The sequence below is a fragment of the Pyrus communis genome, chromosome 10 (genome assembly GCF_963583255.1).
Source record: "Pyrus communis chromosome 10, drPyrComm1.1, whole genome shotgun sequence".
Classification (NCBI taxonomy): domain Eukaryota; kingdom Viridiplantae; phylum Streptophyta; class Magnoliopsida; order Rosales; family Rosaceae; genus Pyrus; species Pyrus communis.
The window spans coordinates 9,136,126-9,153,869 of record NC_084812.1 but is presented as its reverse complement, the minus strand read 5'-3'; the positions used below and the strand labels follow the sequence as shown (position 1 = coordinate 9,153,869).

At 35.1% G+C, this 17,744-nt stretch overlaps 2 protein-coding genes across 3 annotated transcripts; both read left to right on the top strand.

Annotated features, from left to right (window-relative positions):
• The first annotated feature begins 9,629 nt into the window (after nucleotides 1-9,629).
• LOC137747107 (NEDD8-conjugating enzyme Ubc12) lies at nucleotides 9,630-12,767 on the top strand. 2 transcript variants are annotated; one of them, XM_068487120.1, is made up of 6 exons: nucleotides 9,630-9,809; nucleotides 10,607-10,720; nucleotides 11,385-11,493; nucleotides 11,998-12,076; nucleotides 12,193-12,309; nucleotides 12,396-12,767. In XM_068487120.1, exons 2-6 carry the CDS (start codon nucleotides 10,612-10,614, stop codon nucleotides 12,531-12,533), a joined length of 552 nt encoding a protein of 183 aa, XP_068343221.1. In that variant the 5' UTR covers nucleotides 9,630-9,809; nucleotides 10,607-10,611; the 3' UTR covers nucleotides 12,534-12,767. The 2 variants fall into 2 exon arrangements, with proteins under 2 accessions (XP_068343221.1, XP_068343220.1); XM_068487119.1 differs by having other exon boundaries at nucleotides 9,804-9,929.
• A 3,581-nt stretch (nucleotides 12,768-16,348) lies between these two features.
• On the top strand, nucleotides 16,349-16,675 carry LOC137747809 (uncharacterized). The gene has a single exon (XM_068487952.1). It carries the CDS (start codon nucleotides 16,349-16,351, stop codon nucleotides 16,673-16,675), a length of 327 nt encoding a protein of 108 aa, XP_068344053.1.
• Nucleotides 16,676-17,744: the final 1,069 nt, after the last annotated feature.

Genomic DNA, 17,744 nt, shown 5'->3' with positions numbered 1-17,744 from the left:
GTCTAGAGAACCAACCAACCAATAGACGAGAGGAGGACAAGGTGTCAAGGAGATAGGATTTTGGGTTGGGTGGAAATCCTAGGCTGCATGCCAATTCGAATGTTTTTTTTATTTTTTTTTATTGTTTCTAAAACGGTATTTTAAACTACTCTACTTACTACGAGTGGCATGTGAATTCAGTTTAAAGAGTGTGGACACAATATTTTGATCAACTAGTTACTATCCAACACCATGAAGAAAATTTTACATGCAACCAAGATCGACTCCATAGGAGAAATTCACTTGCAATTCTATCAATGTGTTGTTGCGTGTTTGAATTTACTCACATGACATACGTGATTGATTTGAAATACATCACCTTGTCATCATAGTTACATATAAATTCTTCTTATAGCCCGTATCCACACAATATTAATTGTTTTGGTCTAAAGCATCTACACACAATTAACATCCAATTTTTTTAAGACACAATATTTCAAATTACTCTAACTTAGGAAAAGAAGAATTCAAAAAGCGGAAGAAAACATTCACATTGGTACGACACCCTATTAATTACAAAATTGACATCATATTAGGCACGCCTCTTTTACATGTTGAATTTTCTGTGCGTTTCCACGTACCAAACAACGTAGAATTGGAATCGTATTTATCATTTATCTAATTATAACAGATTCTTTGAATCTTGGACACCCAAAAGAAAGGGAAAATAAATAAATTAATTTTTTGAATTTGTACAAAATTTAAATGGCCAGAACTTGCAAAATGGGTCCGTTTGGCGTCTGCTGCTGAACGGGCACGGAGAATTCACACGCATTAAGTTGTTTGGTTTTACTTGTTTCCCGGCAGCTTTTGGCTTTTAACTTGTTTTGACTCAAAAGCTTGTTGGCAAGTCAAATCAAATCAAAATATTTTTATTTTACTAGCAGAAATTATCAAAGAGCCAAAGATTAGACGAGGGGACAACCAACTAAACTGACTCAGACATGCAAGTTCTCCAACCATAATAAAGTGCGGGTTCTTTCGGTGGATTAATTCGGTCTTAAAGATATAATTAGATTGACAGAGACTTGTAATTTATGTATGAGAATATGTTTTATAACCCATTCTATTATAGATTCATAATTCATCATATTCGATCATGTCTATCTCACATTTGACACAACAAATAACAAACTGTACTCAAGTCTATTTTAATTGATCACAACCTACATCTAGCCCACCAAATATCATCTATGAGATTTGATGTTTTTTTTCGTCCTTAAATTGATAATCATATGTCAGCTAACCTAACCTCTTCTGTCCCTCGAGACCAACAAGAGGCGGTACAAAATTATTCACTTGGGGTTGTCCATTGATTATGCTCTGTGGAAGAACCTTTAAGTTTTCATTGTATTTACACAAAGTGGGAATGGATAAAACAGAGATTTGAACATAAAATCTTGGATGCAAAATAAATATATTAAGTTTTAACTACTTGAAATACAAGCGTTGAAGGATTTGTTGTTGTTTAAATTCAGTTTGTGTAATTTTTTTAGTAATTTGTTTGTAAACTTTTACCTTCTAAAAGTTACTTATTAGCCACTGTAATTTTAAAAATCCAGTCTCCAAGACTCCAAAGTGTCCCATGTTACATTGAGAGGGGCCGTTGCATCCCATTAGGTCATCTTCAAAGAAGAGAGCTAAAGGTCTAAAAATTAAAAAATAGCTTGATTTTCTAAAAAACTCATCTTCAACCGATGACTATGCTATAATTCTATGACACCCACCAGACCATTATTTGGCCAAAGAGGTATCAGACTAGCAAAATGTAACCCTCCTCTTAACCCTTTTTTGGGCATAGCTCCTTACTTACAATTATTGATTCAAATTCAATGGCTATATCTGAAAACATCTAGAGTTAATTTAATTAAATTAACTAATAAATTTAAAATATAAACTTAAAAAAACTAATAAATTATTAAGGAGGCTATGCTTAGCCCATTCGGTTGGAGATGATATTTAAGTATGGTCTGACACTGATTATTTAAAAATTAATTTTTGTAAGGCTATAATTTTGGACTGGGCTATGTTTTACTCTTTCAATTAGAGATGGTCTTAGCACTTTCCTAGTTTCTCAAGCATGATTCCGATGAGGATTGACAAAACTATGATTTTTTTTATTTTCTTTAACAAAGAAAAATCCCATAACTTTCAATTTCTTTTAAGGGTTAATTACACTAACACCCCCTCAGATTTATCGTGTTTTCACAAAACCCCCTCACATTTGAAACATAACACTAACACCCTCTAAGGTTCTAATTTACTTTCACATAACTAGGGATGTCAACGGGACAGATTAGGTTCGGATGTGCCATCCCCATACCCGAATCCATTTATTTTGCCCGAACTTGAACCCGTCTTGTGATGGATTTTTGATTGGGGAACGGTTTGCCCCATTATGATATTTATATATTTATTTGTATTATTAACTAAATGAAGAATATTATAATAAAAAAAATATTAAATAAATTGTTGTTATTAATACAATTGATACATTGCATCTAATAAGTAATATTAAAAATTTATATTACTAAGAAAACATTTACACTCTTAAAAATTATAAGCATATAATTCATATTATTAACGATATAAAAGTAAATAATTAATTTCATATTTATTAATGCATGATTATTAACAACCCCTTTCCATATAATAAATATTTATATATTTTTTATTCATAGATGAAATGGTTTGGTTTCGGGTATGGGTTTGGGGCAGATACCCTAAAAACCATAACTGAACCCGAAACCGAAAAATTTACCTGACAGTTGCATGTAACCGTAAAATACCTGAAATTTTATGCCCGAAACTGAACCATTCGGATCAGTTACGTGCAGTGATCAAAATTGACAGGTTAAATTGTCATCCCTACACATAACCCCTTTAGGCTGACATCACCTTAAAATATTTTCTTAAAGACAAATTTGCCCTTTTTTTAATTACTTTAAAAAATAAAAATAAAAACCTTTTTAAAATAAGGTTTAGGGTCTCCTGTGATGACCCGTCCCTATTTTTCACTGTGATTTCTTTTCCGTTGGTGTGAGTTGACGATTTTACCCTTTTTGGACAAAAGTAGAATCTGAGGTGGACGTGGTTTTCGATTTTCAGTTTCATTTCCCTGGTTTCGTACTAAATTAGTACTCGTCGCTACGAGTGCGTGAACGCATGTTAGACTCGAATTGGATATGTAACGAAAAAGTTACGCTTCGTTAAAGTACGTTAATCAAGGGTAATTTTGTACACGCGCGTACAAATTTATGGTGTCAAAAACACTGTCAAAGAGGCTGATTTTGTACATTTAAAATTGTACAAAATCTGAAATTCAAAATCCATCCAATCCCTAAAAGTGGATATGATCCCCTTGCACTCAACCAATCAAATTATTCAATTTGATTTTTCCACCAATCCCTCACCACCATTCCTCCCTACTTTTCTCCTTCACCAACCAATTGCTTTCCCTCCTTTGAAAGCAACCAATCAGATCATCACCATCAAACCCATCACCCAATCAGAGAGCATTATTTCTCTCTATTTCTTTCTCCTCAAAGGTCTCTCTCTCACCTTCTCTCTACAACTCTCTTTAACAACATCCAAACCTTACAAATGTGACTTGTAACCTACACAATTGAACTCTTCTCAACCCCATGGTCACAACCGTGTAACCAGATCTTGATTTGGTTGAGGTTTAACTCACCAACTCGGAAGCTCCGACTGGGTAAGTTCTGGATCGACGTTTTCAGGCTGAGTCAAGGAGTTTTGAAGGTCGGGGAAGCTTTCTTACAACTCCCCGAGGTATTTAGTGAAGGTTTGGTGATGAATCAACATTGAAATACAAGGTTTCGAGAAGTCCCTGTTTTAGCCGTACCTTTCGAGGCTTTTTCAAACCACCTCCATCCACTTTTTGGACTTAAAAAAGGTATTTTGCGATTCTACTCTTCATAAGCTTCATTTCCATATAAATTTTGTGAAAAATGGTTGAGAAATGAAGAAGATATGAATGTTTGAAATTTCACCTAGAAACCGGTGAAAATTTCCAGATTCTAGCGAGTTCATACGGCAAAGACCGGCGAGGACCACCGGAGAAGACGACATAATATTCCATCAACTATGACAGAATATTCTAACAGCGTCAGGTAACGCCGTTAACTTATGTTACTTTTTAGTGAAATATTCCATGGAATATTCTTAACAGCCATTAGGCCTTCGTCATCTCTGCCTGCTCGTGGTCGGCATTTGTGGCTGTGCCTTGGCCAGTGCATGCAATGTCCAAAAATTATTCTAAAAATTTATGTAGGTCCATGACGTTGAGTAGATCGATTTCGTATATTCAAACCCTATGTTTGAACAATCTATAGAGGTTTTATTTAAGTCTCCGTTTATGTGTTATTAAACTAAGTTAATTAGTAATTTCACTTATAGGGGAAACGTATCCCGAGGACGTACGGGGTCAAGTAAGGCACGGAGGCTTTGTTTGAACTACGTATTTGTGAGTGGGCAGTTTGTTTTTAGGGAGTTTTAACGAAAAACTCGTGGTACTATTCACTTTAACGAAAAACCACATTTTTACACTAAAAAATCAATCCTGGTACTATTCACTTTGACCTTTATATTGTCCTTATTGTTAAAACTCAAAGTTTTCAAGCCATTTTCAATAGTTTTCCTTTGTTTTTATACCTATATATAATTATAGTTTCCATTAATGTGTATTTACTTCACTTTTACGCTTATATTGCCAAGTATCGTTATTGTGCTTTTAAGTGTGATAAATGATGCTATATGATTGGGATATTACTGAATTTACTGTCATGACATTCATACATATATGTACATGCTCATCTTGCTGCTCCGGTGTTAGTACTTACCCCAGGGCTAGGGCCAGTCCTTCACGTATATGTTCACAATCTGCACCGTTGGATCCACTTGGATCCAAGTTAGGTGCCAGTCCTGTCGTACAGTTTGCATTAGGCAATTGCGATTTGTATGTGACATGCTTCTGCACCAGCCTTCACGTGATCATAGTACTAGAGTGTATTGATTACACGTAGTCCTGTTTGTGTCAGAAATTATCTGTAGAGTGATGAGCAGTTAGCTATACTTGATTATCACATGATTATATTACTGCGGCATTTGATATATCATGACTTGGCATATTTCTGGTTATATTGCTATTGTACTTTTGTTACGTGTTTATGTAGTATGTTTTAAGGAAACTATACTTATTTTACAGTAAAGGGTTACTATGTTAGAAAATAAAGGTTTTCTTACAAACGTTGTTTTGCTGACCCACTCAACTTTGTTTTTTGCCCTTCCAGGTTTATTAGCTGTGCTTACGTGTAAACGAGGAACCTGGCAAATCTTAGGAGATGGTTATCATTAGTGGTACAACCCTTATCCTATTTACTATATTGTCTCATACTCTAACATCATGTGTGAAATGGGTTCAATCCCACTCACCCACGCACTCTTTTGATTGGGTACTTTTAGATTTAAATTTATTCACATCATTTTTCCACTACACTTTATGGCTTCGTCACCCTCCAGGTGTCAACCAACACAACTCGACTCGGAGTCCAAGTGGACATTTCGGGTCGGGGCCGCATTCACCACAACATAATAGAAATTCTTAACATGCTTCACCTCCTCCCTAGCCGTCTTCACAAGAAGCTACTCCTTCATCTCGATTTTTCAATCAATCAGCCTCTCCATAAGCTTGGCCTTATTCTCTGCCATAAAAAATATATATATATGAGAAATCTTCCTCACAAAATGCAAGTTGTCGTTGAAAACCTTGAACGTTTTTATGCCGAATTCCAAAGAAGATCCGAGTCCATGGTAGAGGAAGAAAGATATTTTATTTTTTCTTTATTGTTTATGTAAGATTTTAATTTGGATTTTAATTTATTTATTCAAAGGATTTTTCATTTTTTTTTAAAGTATAATTAATAATGAGGGCAAATTTGTCCTAAAGGGGTTATGTGAAAGTAAATTAGAACCTCAAAGAGTGTTAGTGTTACGTCTCAAACGTGAGGAAGTTTTGTGAAAACGCAATGAATATGAGGGGGTGTTAGTATAATTAACCTTTTTTTTCAATAAATAACTAGTCCAATGTACAATCATTTTGTTCAAAAATTAGGTCCAAGTTAAATAAAAAATCCACATAATCAAATTCCGGATTTAGAAAATTTGGATGTATTTTCAAAATTTGAAATATATTGGGGTTACTAATCACATTGACTAAATTTATGTTGAAGTACATATGATTTACATTAATTTTTTTTTAGTATATCGATATTTTTACACTAGGGAGAAAGGGAGTTCGGCTAAGCCACACAATTGGCAACCTAATTTGGTATCGAATTTGCTATCCACGAGATTCGAACCTAAGACCTCTCACCTAAGCGAAGAGGAATACTACTAGACTGTAGTACTGAGTAACATATGATCTACATTAATTAGGTATGAGTTTTCTTCAAGAAAGGATGTTATAGACTGATATCATTTTTTTGACTTTCGGTTTGCATTTTCAATTCTAACAACATTTGTCATTTAATACTACATTCTAGTATTATTTCTCTTCACTAGTAAGTGAAAGTTCTTAGGTTTGATTCTCACCCAAGACGAATTTGACCCACATTATTGATAGCCCATTGTGAGGCTAAACCCACCTTCTCCCTCTTAGTATAGATAATACAATTTGTTCAAAAAAAAAAAACATTTAGATTCAAAATTTTGAGTGAATTTTAACATATGTAAGTTCTGAAATTTTTTGAAAATTCCAAAATCAAAATAAAAATGAATGCTGAAATTCTGAAAGTCTAGCATATCTTGAACTCAGAGATCCGTTCTTTTGGTGACCAAGAATTCATAGTTACCTACTCTTAAATTTAATGTCAAAGATGAGATTAAACATTAAAACACACATCTTTTTAACATCCACTCTTAATACAAATTTAAAGATGAATGACCAATAATTTTTAATCACTTCGCGATGAAGACTAACATTTTGTCTTAACCATCAAATTGAAAACAAAGTTATAAGTCTTTTGGTAAGCCTTAACTACGTAGTACACGCAAACACGACGCGAGAAGTTAATGAGTTGAGAAATGGACCTAACAGAAAAAAGAAGAAAATCGATGTGACATAATGCTCGTGAAACTCGACGCGACTTTTAATCCAATAAGTGAATCGGTACACCTACATTGTGGATGCTGGTCCATTTTTTGCACTGGCAAACAAACGACCAAGTGAAAACAGCATTTGGGATAACGCCAAGTTGTAGTTATATTACTAGTGTCAAATGATGCCATACCTATCTTCAACGTAACTATCTGAAATCCCTCAACAAATGTTAACAGGAAAACTGAGGATCTGCGTCATGGAAAGTTGTCTCGTGCGTTGTATAGGCAATTTACTTGTAGTACATGAAGACAATGCTGAAGATAAAAAAAACCAGCCATCTGCAGAATCGAAAGCCATGGTCGCTGCGGATTTGTCGACAAATAAGATCACAGGAGAGGGAGAGAGCAAAGAGACTTGTGTGGTAAACGAAGCTCCGTAACAGGGAGACACAAATGGCACATCCTTAGAATTTTGGACAACTTCTGAAATCTTAAGATGTTTCCCTATATTAGCAGTTGAGCACCGTAACAACCTCCCACGACAAGCAATGGACAGTATCTGTCTCTAGAGTTATTATCACATCAGGGCTAATCACGGAGAACTGCACTCGGACACCATTTGCGACATACGTATGGTTCCTAGCTCTTTTGAGATCACTCATATATCTCAATATAATACTCCTGCAAATATAAATAAATAAACGGTTTCAAATAATTCCTGCTACTTATAATTAAATCATAACTTCAGCAAATGTACATGTATATATACACACACACACATAGACAGAGTGTAAAGACATTACCAGGTCATCGTTAATTCTATAGATTGCAGGTTCATTAGTTTCTCCAAGTTTATTGTGTCTAACAAGAAGGAGAGTTAATAATTGGACCCAAGGAAATATACATCATATATGTGTCAATGTGTCTATATACATACCTAGATAGGTGATATATATATATATATAATTCATATGTAATGAACGTGTCTTAACCGTATCTTAACCGTGTCTTGACCGTGTCCAAACCGTATCAGAAGCGTGTTTGAAGCGTGCCAGGATTTCGCAATGTCCATGCAACGTAGCCTGAAACATACCGTTAACTACATAAAGCAATAACCCATAATCTCAAAGCCATTAAACCCCGTGGAGAGGTCATTTTCTAGCTTCCAAGAAAAATTAGGGTTAAGCGCATTAAGGAAAAAAGTTTGAAACTTGAATGTAGATTGGTGCTTACCAAGCTAATGGATGCGCAAACCCCTTGAAAATCATCACTGGGAATCAAAGTCTGGTCTCCAGCACCGCGTAACCAATTCTTCAAGTCTCGGCTATAGTTCATCTCTCTATTGGGCCTTCGTACTTTATGGACATTTTTGTGTATAAAGTGATATTACGCTATTAATTTAAATGTTATAATATTAATAGACGATATATTTATACTTTAAGAATAATGGGTGGACAAAACAAGCTGAAAGCTGAAGAAACCAACCAAATCAAATCGTTTGGATTGGTCTTTTTTTTTCTTTGTGTCCATTCTTTATAAAACCGTTTGAAATACACGGTTTATTATATACGGTTTTCGTTTTTACAAACCGTGGATTAACGGACCAAATTGCTTATAATGAAATATATAAAATAATAAATAATAAATAATATATGTAACATATTGAAGTTATGAGATTATAAGTTTAAGACTTTTAGTCCATGTATGAGATTAAGTATTTTGAAGTTATCAGATTGTCAAATTAAGTTCTGAGGTTGACAGTTTGATGATTATTTTTTTTTTTTTTATAAATAAAAGGATTTACAAAATATTCTAGTATTTATTTCTACATAGCACTGAATTTGTTTGTTTGTTTGTTTTTTTTTTTTTCAAATGAATTTGTTATTTAATAGTAGATACATTTTAAATCAAAAACCAAACTGCAACATTGGTGAATCGATTAATTACATCAGTTTTAAGTCTTCATGGTTCGGTTATGATTTTGATTTTAAACAAACTGAAGTGTGTACACACCCCCCCCCCCCCCTCTCTTTCTTTCTTTTTTTTTTTTTTTTTTTTTTTCAAAAAGAAGATATTATTTGTAGTAAGGAAGTAGGGAAGTAGGTTTAACCTCACACTGGGCTAACCATAATAATGTGATTCAAATTCGTCATTCGCGAATCAAACTTAAGACATTTCACTTACAGATGAAGAATAATACTAGATTGTAGTACTAAGTAGTAAATACACCCATTGCTTTATGTTTGGACCAAAAAATAGCTTTTTAAAATTTACGGAAAAATAAAAAGTAAAGAGGAAAACAATTATCTTTGATAAAAAGATAAACAAATAATCATGTATTAATCAAATCACGAGAGGTGGCTCAGTGGGTCAAAGTCGAGTTTCAACAAAAAAAAGGGTTGAGTTTCAAACACTTTCGTTTCTCCATGTTGTGAAGAAAAAGAGAGGGCGTGGAAATAAAGCGAGACGCGAATGATACTCTGTCATCTGTAGCAGCGTAGACCCCAGAGAGACCAATCATCCAAACCTCCCCACAAAACCCCTAAACGACATCGTCCCATCCCAAATCTGCCCCCCGCCCCCCTTCTCTCTCTCTCCGTACTTTCCCACTCATCCACAAAGTCGTCTTCTCTGCAGCTTCTTCTTACCAGGTCAGCATCTATGCATCCCAATAATACACTTTCTGTGTGTTTGTATATATAGGTGTATGTATATGTCGGCAAGTTTCTTTCTTTCGCTTTGCTAGATTTTCCAGGAAATCCGATCATCAGGTGCTTAAAGTTTAGAAATTTCTTGGGTTTTGAATCTGATTGGTTGATGATTGTGTCTGTTAATTTTTGGGGTTTATTGGGTTTTAAGTTGTTGGTTGTTCCTTTTGTGCAAGATTTGATTTTTTTTGTTTGTTTCCGATATAGCAATTTATGATGCTTGTTTATTTGATTTTTGTAGAGAAGTGGTGTTAATTTGAAAAGGGTACTTTAAAAAGGAGTAATTTGCAAGTGTTACTTTGAGATTATTGTTTTAGCGATCAAAGTGAGATTGTAAATTTGTAATTTGTTTGAAAATATCAGATTTAGTTTAATGACTTTGAGTATTAAGCAGCCAATGAACCGACAGTTGTATAGCATTTTAACCCGCATGGGTCCAGAAAGATGAAACGATTAAAACGAAAACAGAAGAAACGAAGAATAATTGAAGGACTGGTCGCCCGTGAATAGAATGGTTTCTTGATTATGTTTTTATTGGTTGGTGTGTACTAAATTTGATGTTTATTTGGTTATTTTCAGCTTTCTACATGAAATTTCAGTGTATCGATCTGCTTAGCATGCCTCTCGCATCTTGATTGATTCATCCTGTACTTGTAGACCAGCACAATTGTTGTATGTAGCACAAATGTATAATCGCTTTAGGATTTTTAGGATCATTGTGTTCTTTTTCACTTTTTCAGGAGATATGATTAGGCTATTCAAAGTAAAGGAGAAGCAAAGAGAACTCGCTGAAAATGCGAATGGAGCGTCACCTGTGAAGAAGCAATCTGCTGGGGAATTGCGTCTTCATAGAGGTATTCCGTCTGTCCAATTGCAAACGGAGTATCACCAGTTATTTGTGATTGAAACTTCTACATATTCTTCTAGTTTTTAAATGCCTTTGATGTTCGAATTCCACAAATTAATTGAAATAAGAGAGACGAGTGATTTTTTAATGTGAAGCATTTTGTTGATTGTCAAGTAGCATGGATCAAATCTGTTAGATGGTTTGAATTTTTCTTGGTTGATGTCTTAGCTGGCATTATATTCTCTAGCCCATAGTGCTTATGAATGGTGAAATAGGACATCGTTCTTGGTCCATAGTGACGCTGTATAACTTATTTATAGAGTTTTCTGGCTGGCGGTGCTTTAAGTCAATTCAAAAATCAATTTTAAAACATAACTTCTTTAGCAAATGATTTACCCTGGAATTTTTAGGGTTTCATCTTTTTTCAAGTCAGGTAGACATTTGAAGTTGAGATAATTTCATGCTGAGTACAAAGTTTCAGCAAATGAATGTCAATTGAATTTTCTAGCATTCTTGATTACAGTCATTATTTAAATCTGTTTTAATTTTGTTAAAGGATAAGGGGATTTAAACTGGTTCATTGCTAAATTGTGTTTTGGAGTTGTGTTGTTTTTCGAAATGTGGCCACCATTTATTAAAAAAAAAAAACATTTTTGTGGTATCTGATGCAGATATATCTGAGCTGAATCTTGCAAAAACTTGTAGCATTTCATTTCCTAATGGCAAGGATGACCTGATGAACTTTGAGGTTACAATTCGTCCAGATGAAGGATATTACTCGTAAGAAGTTCTTCAACTTTATGTGTGTAAAAGATTGTTCGCATAAAAGCTTTTGCCACAGCTGCACATACTAATTTTAGACACCTCTCCTTTGTCAGAGAAGCTGAGTTCTCTCATTTTCCATTCACACAAACACATGTAGATACTTGCTCGTTCCAAAATTGTCTATAAATTTAGATGTAGTTGGGGGATTTTCAATTGTAAGACACTGCATTGACTATGAAGTCAACACCGAAAACATTCAATATTGTTGTTGCTCAGGTGAACAATCATATATTGTTTCAACATTGTGAATGTCCTGCAGCCATTGTTTGTATTGACTATGCAGTGAAGTCAACACGAATACAAGCATTGGTGTTGAAGGTTTCAATATTTTTGTTACTTCTAAAAGAAAATTATATATTGTTTTTGTTCTGGAAAACAAGTATATATGTTGTCTTAAGATGTCCTATAAAATTAGCATAACGATCAATTAACTACATTCTTTTCCATTTGTTATTACAGAGGAGGTACGTTTTCGTTTACTTTCCAAGTGGCGCCTATCTATCCACATGAGGCACCAAAAGTCAAGTGTAAGACCAAGGTAGACCTGCACATCATATATATTTCACCGATTCTTGTTTAACTGTATTTGTTTCTTCTCTTCTATTTGATTGCTTATATACTACATTGTCTCGTACATGGTACAAACCCTCCCAGGTCTACCATCCTAATATTGACTTGGAAGGTAATGTCTGCCTCAACATCCTACGAGAAGATTGGAAACCTGTCCTCAACATAAACACTGTCATTTATGGATTGTATCATCTTTTCACGGTACTAATGATTGTCTCGATGGTCCTTTGCAATTCGTTGCCATCTGCTATACGAATGCTTATTTTTCTCTTTGGTTTTGTTTCCAGGAACCAAACTACGAAGATCCACTAAATCATGATGCAGCAGCGGTGTTGAGAGACAACCCGAAGATGTTTGAGTCTAATGTAAAACGTGCTATGGCTGGTGGTTATGTGGGGCAAACGATTTTCCCCCGGTGCATGTAGCTTTTGTTTGGTACCACCAAAGTGCCAATTGAGGTATTTACCAATGCTCGATATGCAAGTGGGGTTGTAATATTTGTTTGCAGATTGCATTTTCTTTGTTCATCCTTTAAAATGAAAGAAAATTTATCGACGGAGCTGGGGGCAGTAAAATGTATGTCACTGTAACTGTTGGTATGCTTTGTATGTTGACATGAATGTTAATCTTCTTTTGTAATAAGGATTCATCTCTCTCTCTCTCTCTCTCTCTCTCTCAACAAATATACCAATCTCGACGATAAGATGGATCAATCACAACGTTTTTCTCTTCACTTTTTATCCAAAATGATCATTGAGATTGACATAACTTCTCATGTTGGTTTGTGAGATTTAAAATCAATAGAAGTGGTTCTTAGATGAGTCATCCATCAATTATTTTTGTCATTGTGTGAGAAATCTTATTAAAATAAGGGTATTTTGGTCAAATCAATCATTTCTCCTGAACCGGTGATGAAGATTTTTCATAGAATGACAAAAATGATTGATGGTTACTCTGTCGATTTTAAATCTCAATGATTAAAATGAGGAATTATGACAATCTAAAAACCATTTTAACTAAAAAAAAAACTTTCTTTTTTTGATACCACAATTACAACATTAGTTTTGTTAACGAAAATCTTTTAGTTGAATCATAAAGTAACCGGTTTGATACGGTGTCAAGCAGTTTTGGCCTTTAACCCATTTTATTTTTTTTTCGTTGCTTTTTTTTTTTGGTTAGAAACTAGGAATATCATTCCAGAGCTAAGAAGTCAAACAAGTACACAAAAGCCTACCTAGAGGCAAACACCATGAAAGACAGACCAAGACGAAAGTAGTGAGAGGGGATACATCCAGAAGACACTTCAACTAAGTGAAAGTGTCACCCTAATCACCACCACAGCAAAATTAATGTGGACACGGAAGACCATCATTGTTCAAAACATGAACCAACGAAGATGGGGGCCTATCAACCCAAACAAAATCACTCATCTCCGTAAAACCAACCAACGTAAGAACATTCGTCGCTATATTGGTTGATTTTGGCATCCAAGACCAGCAACATTTCTGGAAAGCCCCACTTAGCTGTTTGACCCTTGCCAAGATAGGGGAAGCCTCCCAACTACCATTTTCAAGAGAATCACTAAAACAAGAGACAGTTTCGAGAGAGTCCAATTCGAGAATGACAAAGCTAACATCCAAAGAGACATCCAATTCACACCTACGCAGCAGCGTCAAAGCTTTAGCCGTCGCAACGTTAGGAGCCTTAATAGAGTATCTCGCTGCTGTCAAAAACCTACCCCCCTTTGCCCGCATCACCACCCCCAACGAAACCCAACTTAGTCACCTTGGACCAGCTAGCATTAACATTAATTTTTGAATATGGAGAGTTAGGAGAACTCCGCCGTGATACCTGGCCCTCCCGAGCATTCACCATTGTCCCACGAGTCCCCAAGTCCCTCACCGCATCCAAGAATGATCCCATCGCATTGGATAAAGCCAAAAGCACCTTGGTGGGATTTATTGGTACCTGATTGAACGTATATTGCTTAAAACCAATTTGATTTTTTTAGATTAACCATATTAAGTTTGGGTGCGGTTTGGGTTGGTTCGACTTTGGGTTTGAACAGCGTATCGACCGCACACTGGAGCTTGTCTTAATCTACTACCGAATCACAATGGATGAAAACCGATGTAATTGGTTCAGCAATATTGCAATTTGATTTGGTTCCTAAAATATATAATATAATATATTTGTTTTTTAATCAGATAATATTGTACATAATATGTGTTACTTTATATAATTTTGTTCTAAATTATAAATTGTTTGGTTCGATTGACCCATCCTTTGTAAAATCAAAACTGCATGCCAAATGGTTCGGTTTGGTTGGACTTTTGGGTTTTCAGTTTGTTTGCCAGCCCTAAACCATACATAAAACTTCATAAATTGTTATTGTATACTCAATAATACCATTTAATTCTTGACGCTGGTGCATTACACGATAGTGGGTAAGAGAAGTTGAAATCTTTCCAGTATCCGAAAAAATTGATGAAAAATTGGTTCGAAGCCAACAGTTGGTCCCCTTCAAAAAAGAAAAAAAAAATACTATTATACCATAATCCTAACTGAAATAGAGCTCGTTTGAATATGTTTTTAAAATGACTGAAAGCGTTGTCGGAGAAAATGTTTTTAGAACCAATCTTTAGTAAAGATGCAAGTAAATCCTAAAAAAACACTTAAAGTGCTTTTGGAACCAAAATGTTTTTCTCCAAAAATGTTTTCAGTTATTTTAAAAGTACATTCAAATAAGTTCATAAACTTCTTAAAGTTTAAAACACAAAAATTGTTGAAAATACTGGTAGGTTAATGAATGCCCATATTGATATTGAAAACATTGGTAGATTTTTCAATGCCCACACAAAGTGATATTGACTTGGGAAATGAAGGAGGATCGTATTGTCAAAAGGTGTGTGCTGTAAATTTAATGTATAGTTAATACATTTGTTTGGAGTTGCTCTATAAATAGAGCTCTTTGTATGCTTTCAAGATACACAGAGAACAAGAAAAGATCAGTAACATCATTATATATCCCTCCATCTTTTATTTGTCGTCCCTTTGTGTTATAGTTATAGTGTAATATTTTACACATGCTTCGTTCCTATCACCAGTAAATGTTATCTCTTTAACTTTTACCTATTTATAACACGTTATCAGCACGACTCTCTAATCATGTCTCATTTCTCTTCGCCGAAAGAGAGAAAGAAAAAAGTTTCCTCTAAGGATTTTACTGGTCTTCTTCTTTCTCTGCCTCAACTGCTGGATATATCCTCGCGAAGAACTGTTTGCACCATGTCTGCTTCTAGTTCTCAACCTAACAGTTACATGTATCCTTGATTTCTTATTTAGTGTAGCTCTTGATTACTAACCTAGTGTTTATTTATGTTGATTTTACTGCAATCCAAGATGGTACGGTACAATCACCCATCTTGAACTGCAAATTTAACCTTACTGCAATCCAAGATGGTGTGGTATCATCGCCTATCCTGGACTGCAAATCTAATTTTACTGCAAATTTTAGGTGAAGCGGTATAATCACCCATCCTACCCTACGGATTTAATTTACCTGTTGTTTAATTTCATTGCAATTTTAGGTGGTGCAGTATAATCGCCCAGCCTATTTTGCATATTTAAATTTTCTTGCTACTTGAATGATGCAGAATGATCGTTCATCCTATGTTATGTTATTTTAATGAGAATGGTGCGAAACAATCGCCCTCCTCATTCATCATGTAAATCTCGAGCCAGAAGTTTCGCGTGCTTATCATTTTGGCCTGAAGATCAAAATGAAAAAAATTTTGTAAGAACCTAAAGTTCTAACACTACATACCTCCAAAATGCATATTATTGCAAGTTCTTACACATCTCTGTTTTTCTTTCAGAAAAGAAAATAACGAACTTGGCAAAACTTGATTTTGTTGCCCTAGACATTACTGGGAAAAACTACTTTACCTGGGTAGTGGATACCAAAATCCATTTGGAGGCAAGGAGTATTGGAGAAACAATCAAGGAGAAGAATAATGCATCTTCTCAAGATTGGGTGAATACCATGATTTTTATACGTCGCCACCTTGATGAATGACTAAAGAGCGAGTACCTAATGGTTGAAAATTCGTTAGCTCTTTGGAAGACATTGAGAAACAGATACAATCACCAGAAAACGATGATTCTTCCAAGAGCTTGTTATGAGTAGACTCACCTAAGGATGTAAGATTTCAAGTCAGTGGTTGAGTATAATTCTGCGATGTTCAGAATTAACTCTCAGATGAAACTCTGTGGGAAAACCATCACTAAGGAAGATATGCTGGAAAAGACCTTCAACACCTTTCATGCCTCAAACGTGCTCCTACAACAGCAGTATAAAGAGCGAGGTTTCACTAAATACAACCAGTTGATATCTCTGCTCTTAGTAGCTGAACAAAACAATGAGCTCCTGATGAAAAATCATTATTCCCGACTTACTGGATCTGCATCATTCCCAGAAGTAAATGTTGCTTTCCTCGAAGTGAATGCCATATCTTCTGGTGGCAATAATCATAAAGGAGGACGTGGCCACAAGCGAGGGCGGTGAAACGGGAAGGGAAAGAATCATGGTGTCTAATTTCACAACCAGGTTCCAAGGCATAATTTAATCCCGAGCTTCAAAAATGCAAATCGCCACAAAGGCAAAGCTTATATGAATAATGCTCCCAGAAACTCTGAAGGAGCCTGTCATAGATGTGGTGGCAATGGGCATTAGGCGTGTACTTGTCATATCCCAAAAATATCTTATGGATCTATATCCAACATCCATCAAGGAGAAGGGTGTTGAGACAAATTTTCTCGACCAGGCTAAACCAATGGATATACCTGATCCAATGTGTGACTTCCCACCTAGATGTCTTAGAGCATGGATAAGCACTATAGTCATTCTCAAAACAAGAGCAATGGCAGAGATATTTGTCTTGCAGATAGCGTAACCACGCATACAATACTTCGAGATCGAAAGTATTTCTCAAGATTGGGAAAGCCTAGATTATGTTACCAAATAGAACAATATTGTCCATACAGAATGCGTTGTACGCTACTCGAAATTTGTTGAGTTTCAAAGACATATGTTTAAATGGCTACCACATTGAAACGAAAAGTGCAGAAAATGTAGAGTATCTATGCATTACCTCTAATGATACCCTGAAGCATATATTGGAGAATTTGCGTGGTTTGATGAGTGGATTATATTATACATACATAAAGACAACTGAATCATATACTGTCATAAACCAGAAGTTCATTGATTCAAAAGTTTACATGTTTTAGCATGACCGTCTGGGTCACCCAGGATCTACCATGATGCGTAGAATCATTACCAACTTGAATGAACATCCATTATTGTGCAAACACATTGCTATCTCAAATGATAACCCTTGCAAGACTTTTTCTCAAAGGAAGTTGGTAATTAGACCATCACAACTAAAAGTTGATGCTGAATCCCTATCATTTCTGCAAAAAATTCAAGGGTATATTTGTGGGCCTATTCAACCATCATGTGGACTATTTCGATATTTTATGGTTTTGGTTGATGCATCTACCCGATGGTCACACGTTTATCTCTTATCTACTCAGAATATAGCTTTGACGAGACTTTTTGCTCAAATAATTAA

What these genes read in the sequence shown, in the direction of transcription:
- LOC137747107 (XM_068487120.1), top strand. Translation starts at nt 10,612, where the DNA reads ATGATTAGGCTATTCAAAGTAAAGGAGAAGCAAAGAGAACTCGCTGAA. An exon ending in CCAGATGAAGGATATTACTC is followed by an intron (nt 11,494 to 11,997) that starts GTAAGAAGTTCT and finishes TTGTTATTACAG; the next exon opens with AGGAGGTACGTTTTCGTTTA. An exon ending in GATTGTATCATCTTTTCACG is followed by an intron (nt 12,310 to 12,395) that starts GTACTAATGATT and finishes TTTTGTTTCCAG; the next exon opens with GAACCAAACTACGAAGATCC.
- LOC137747809 (XM_068487952.1), top strand. Translation starts at nt 16,349, where the DNA reads ATGTTCAGAATTAACTCTCAGATGAAACTCTGTGGGAAAACCATCACT.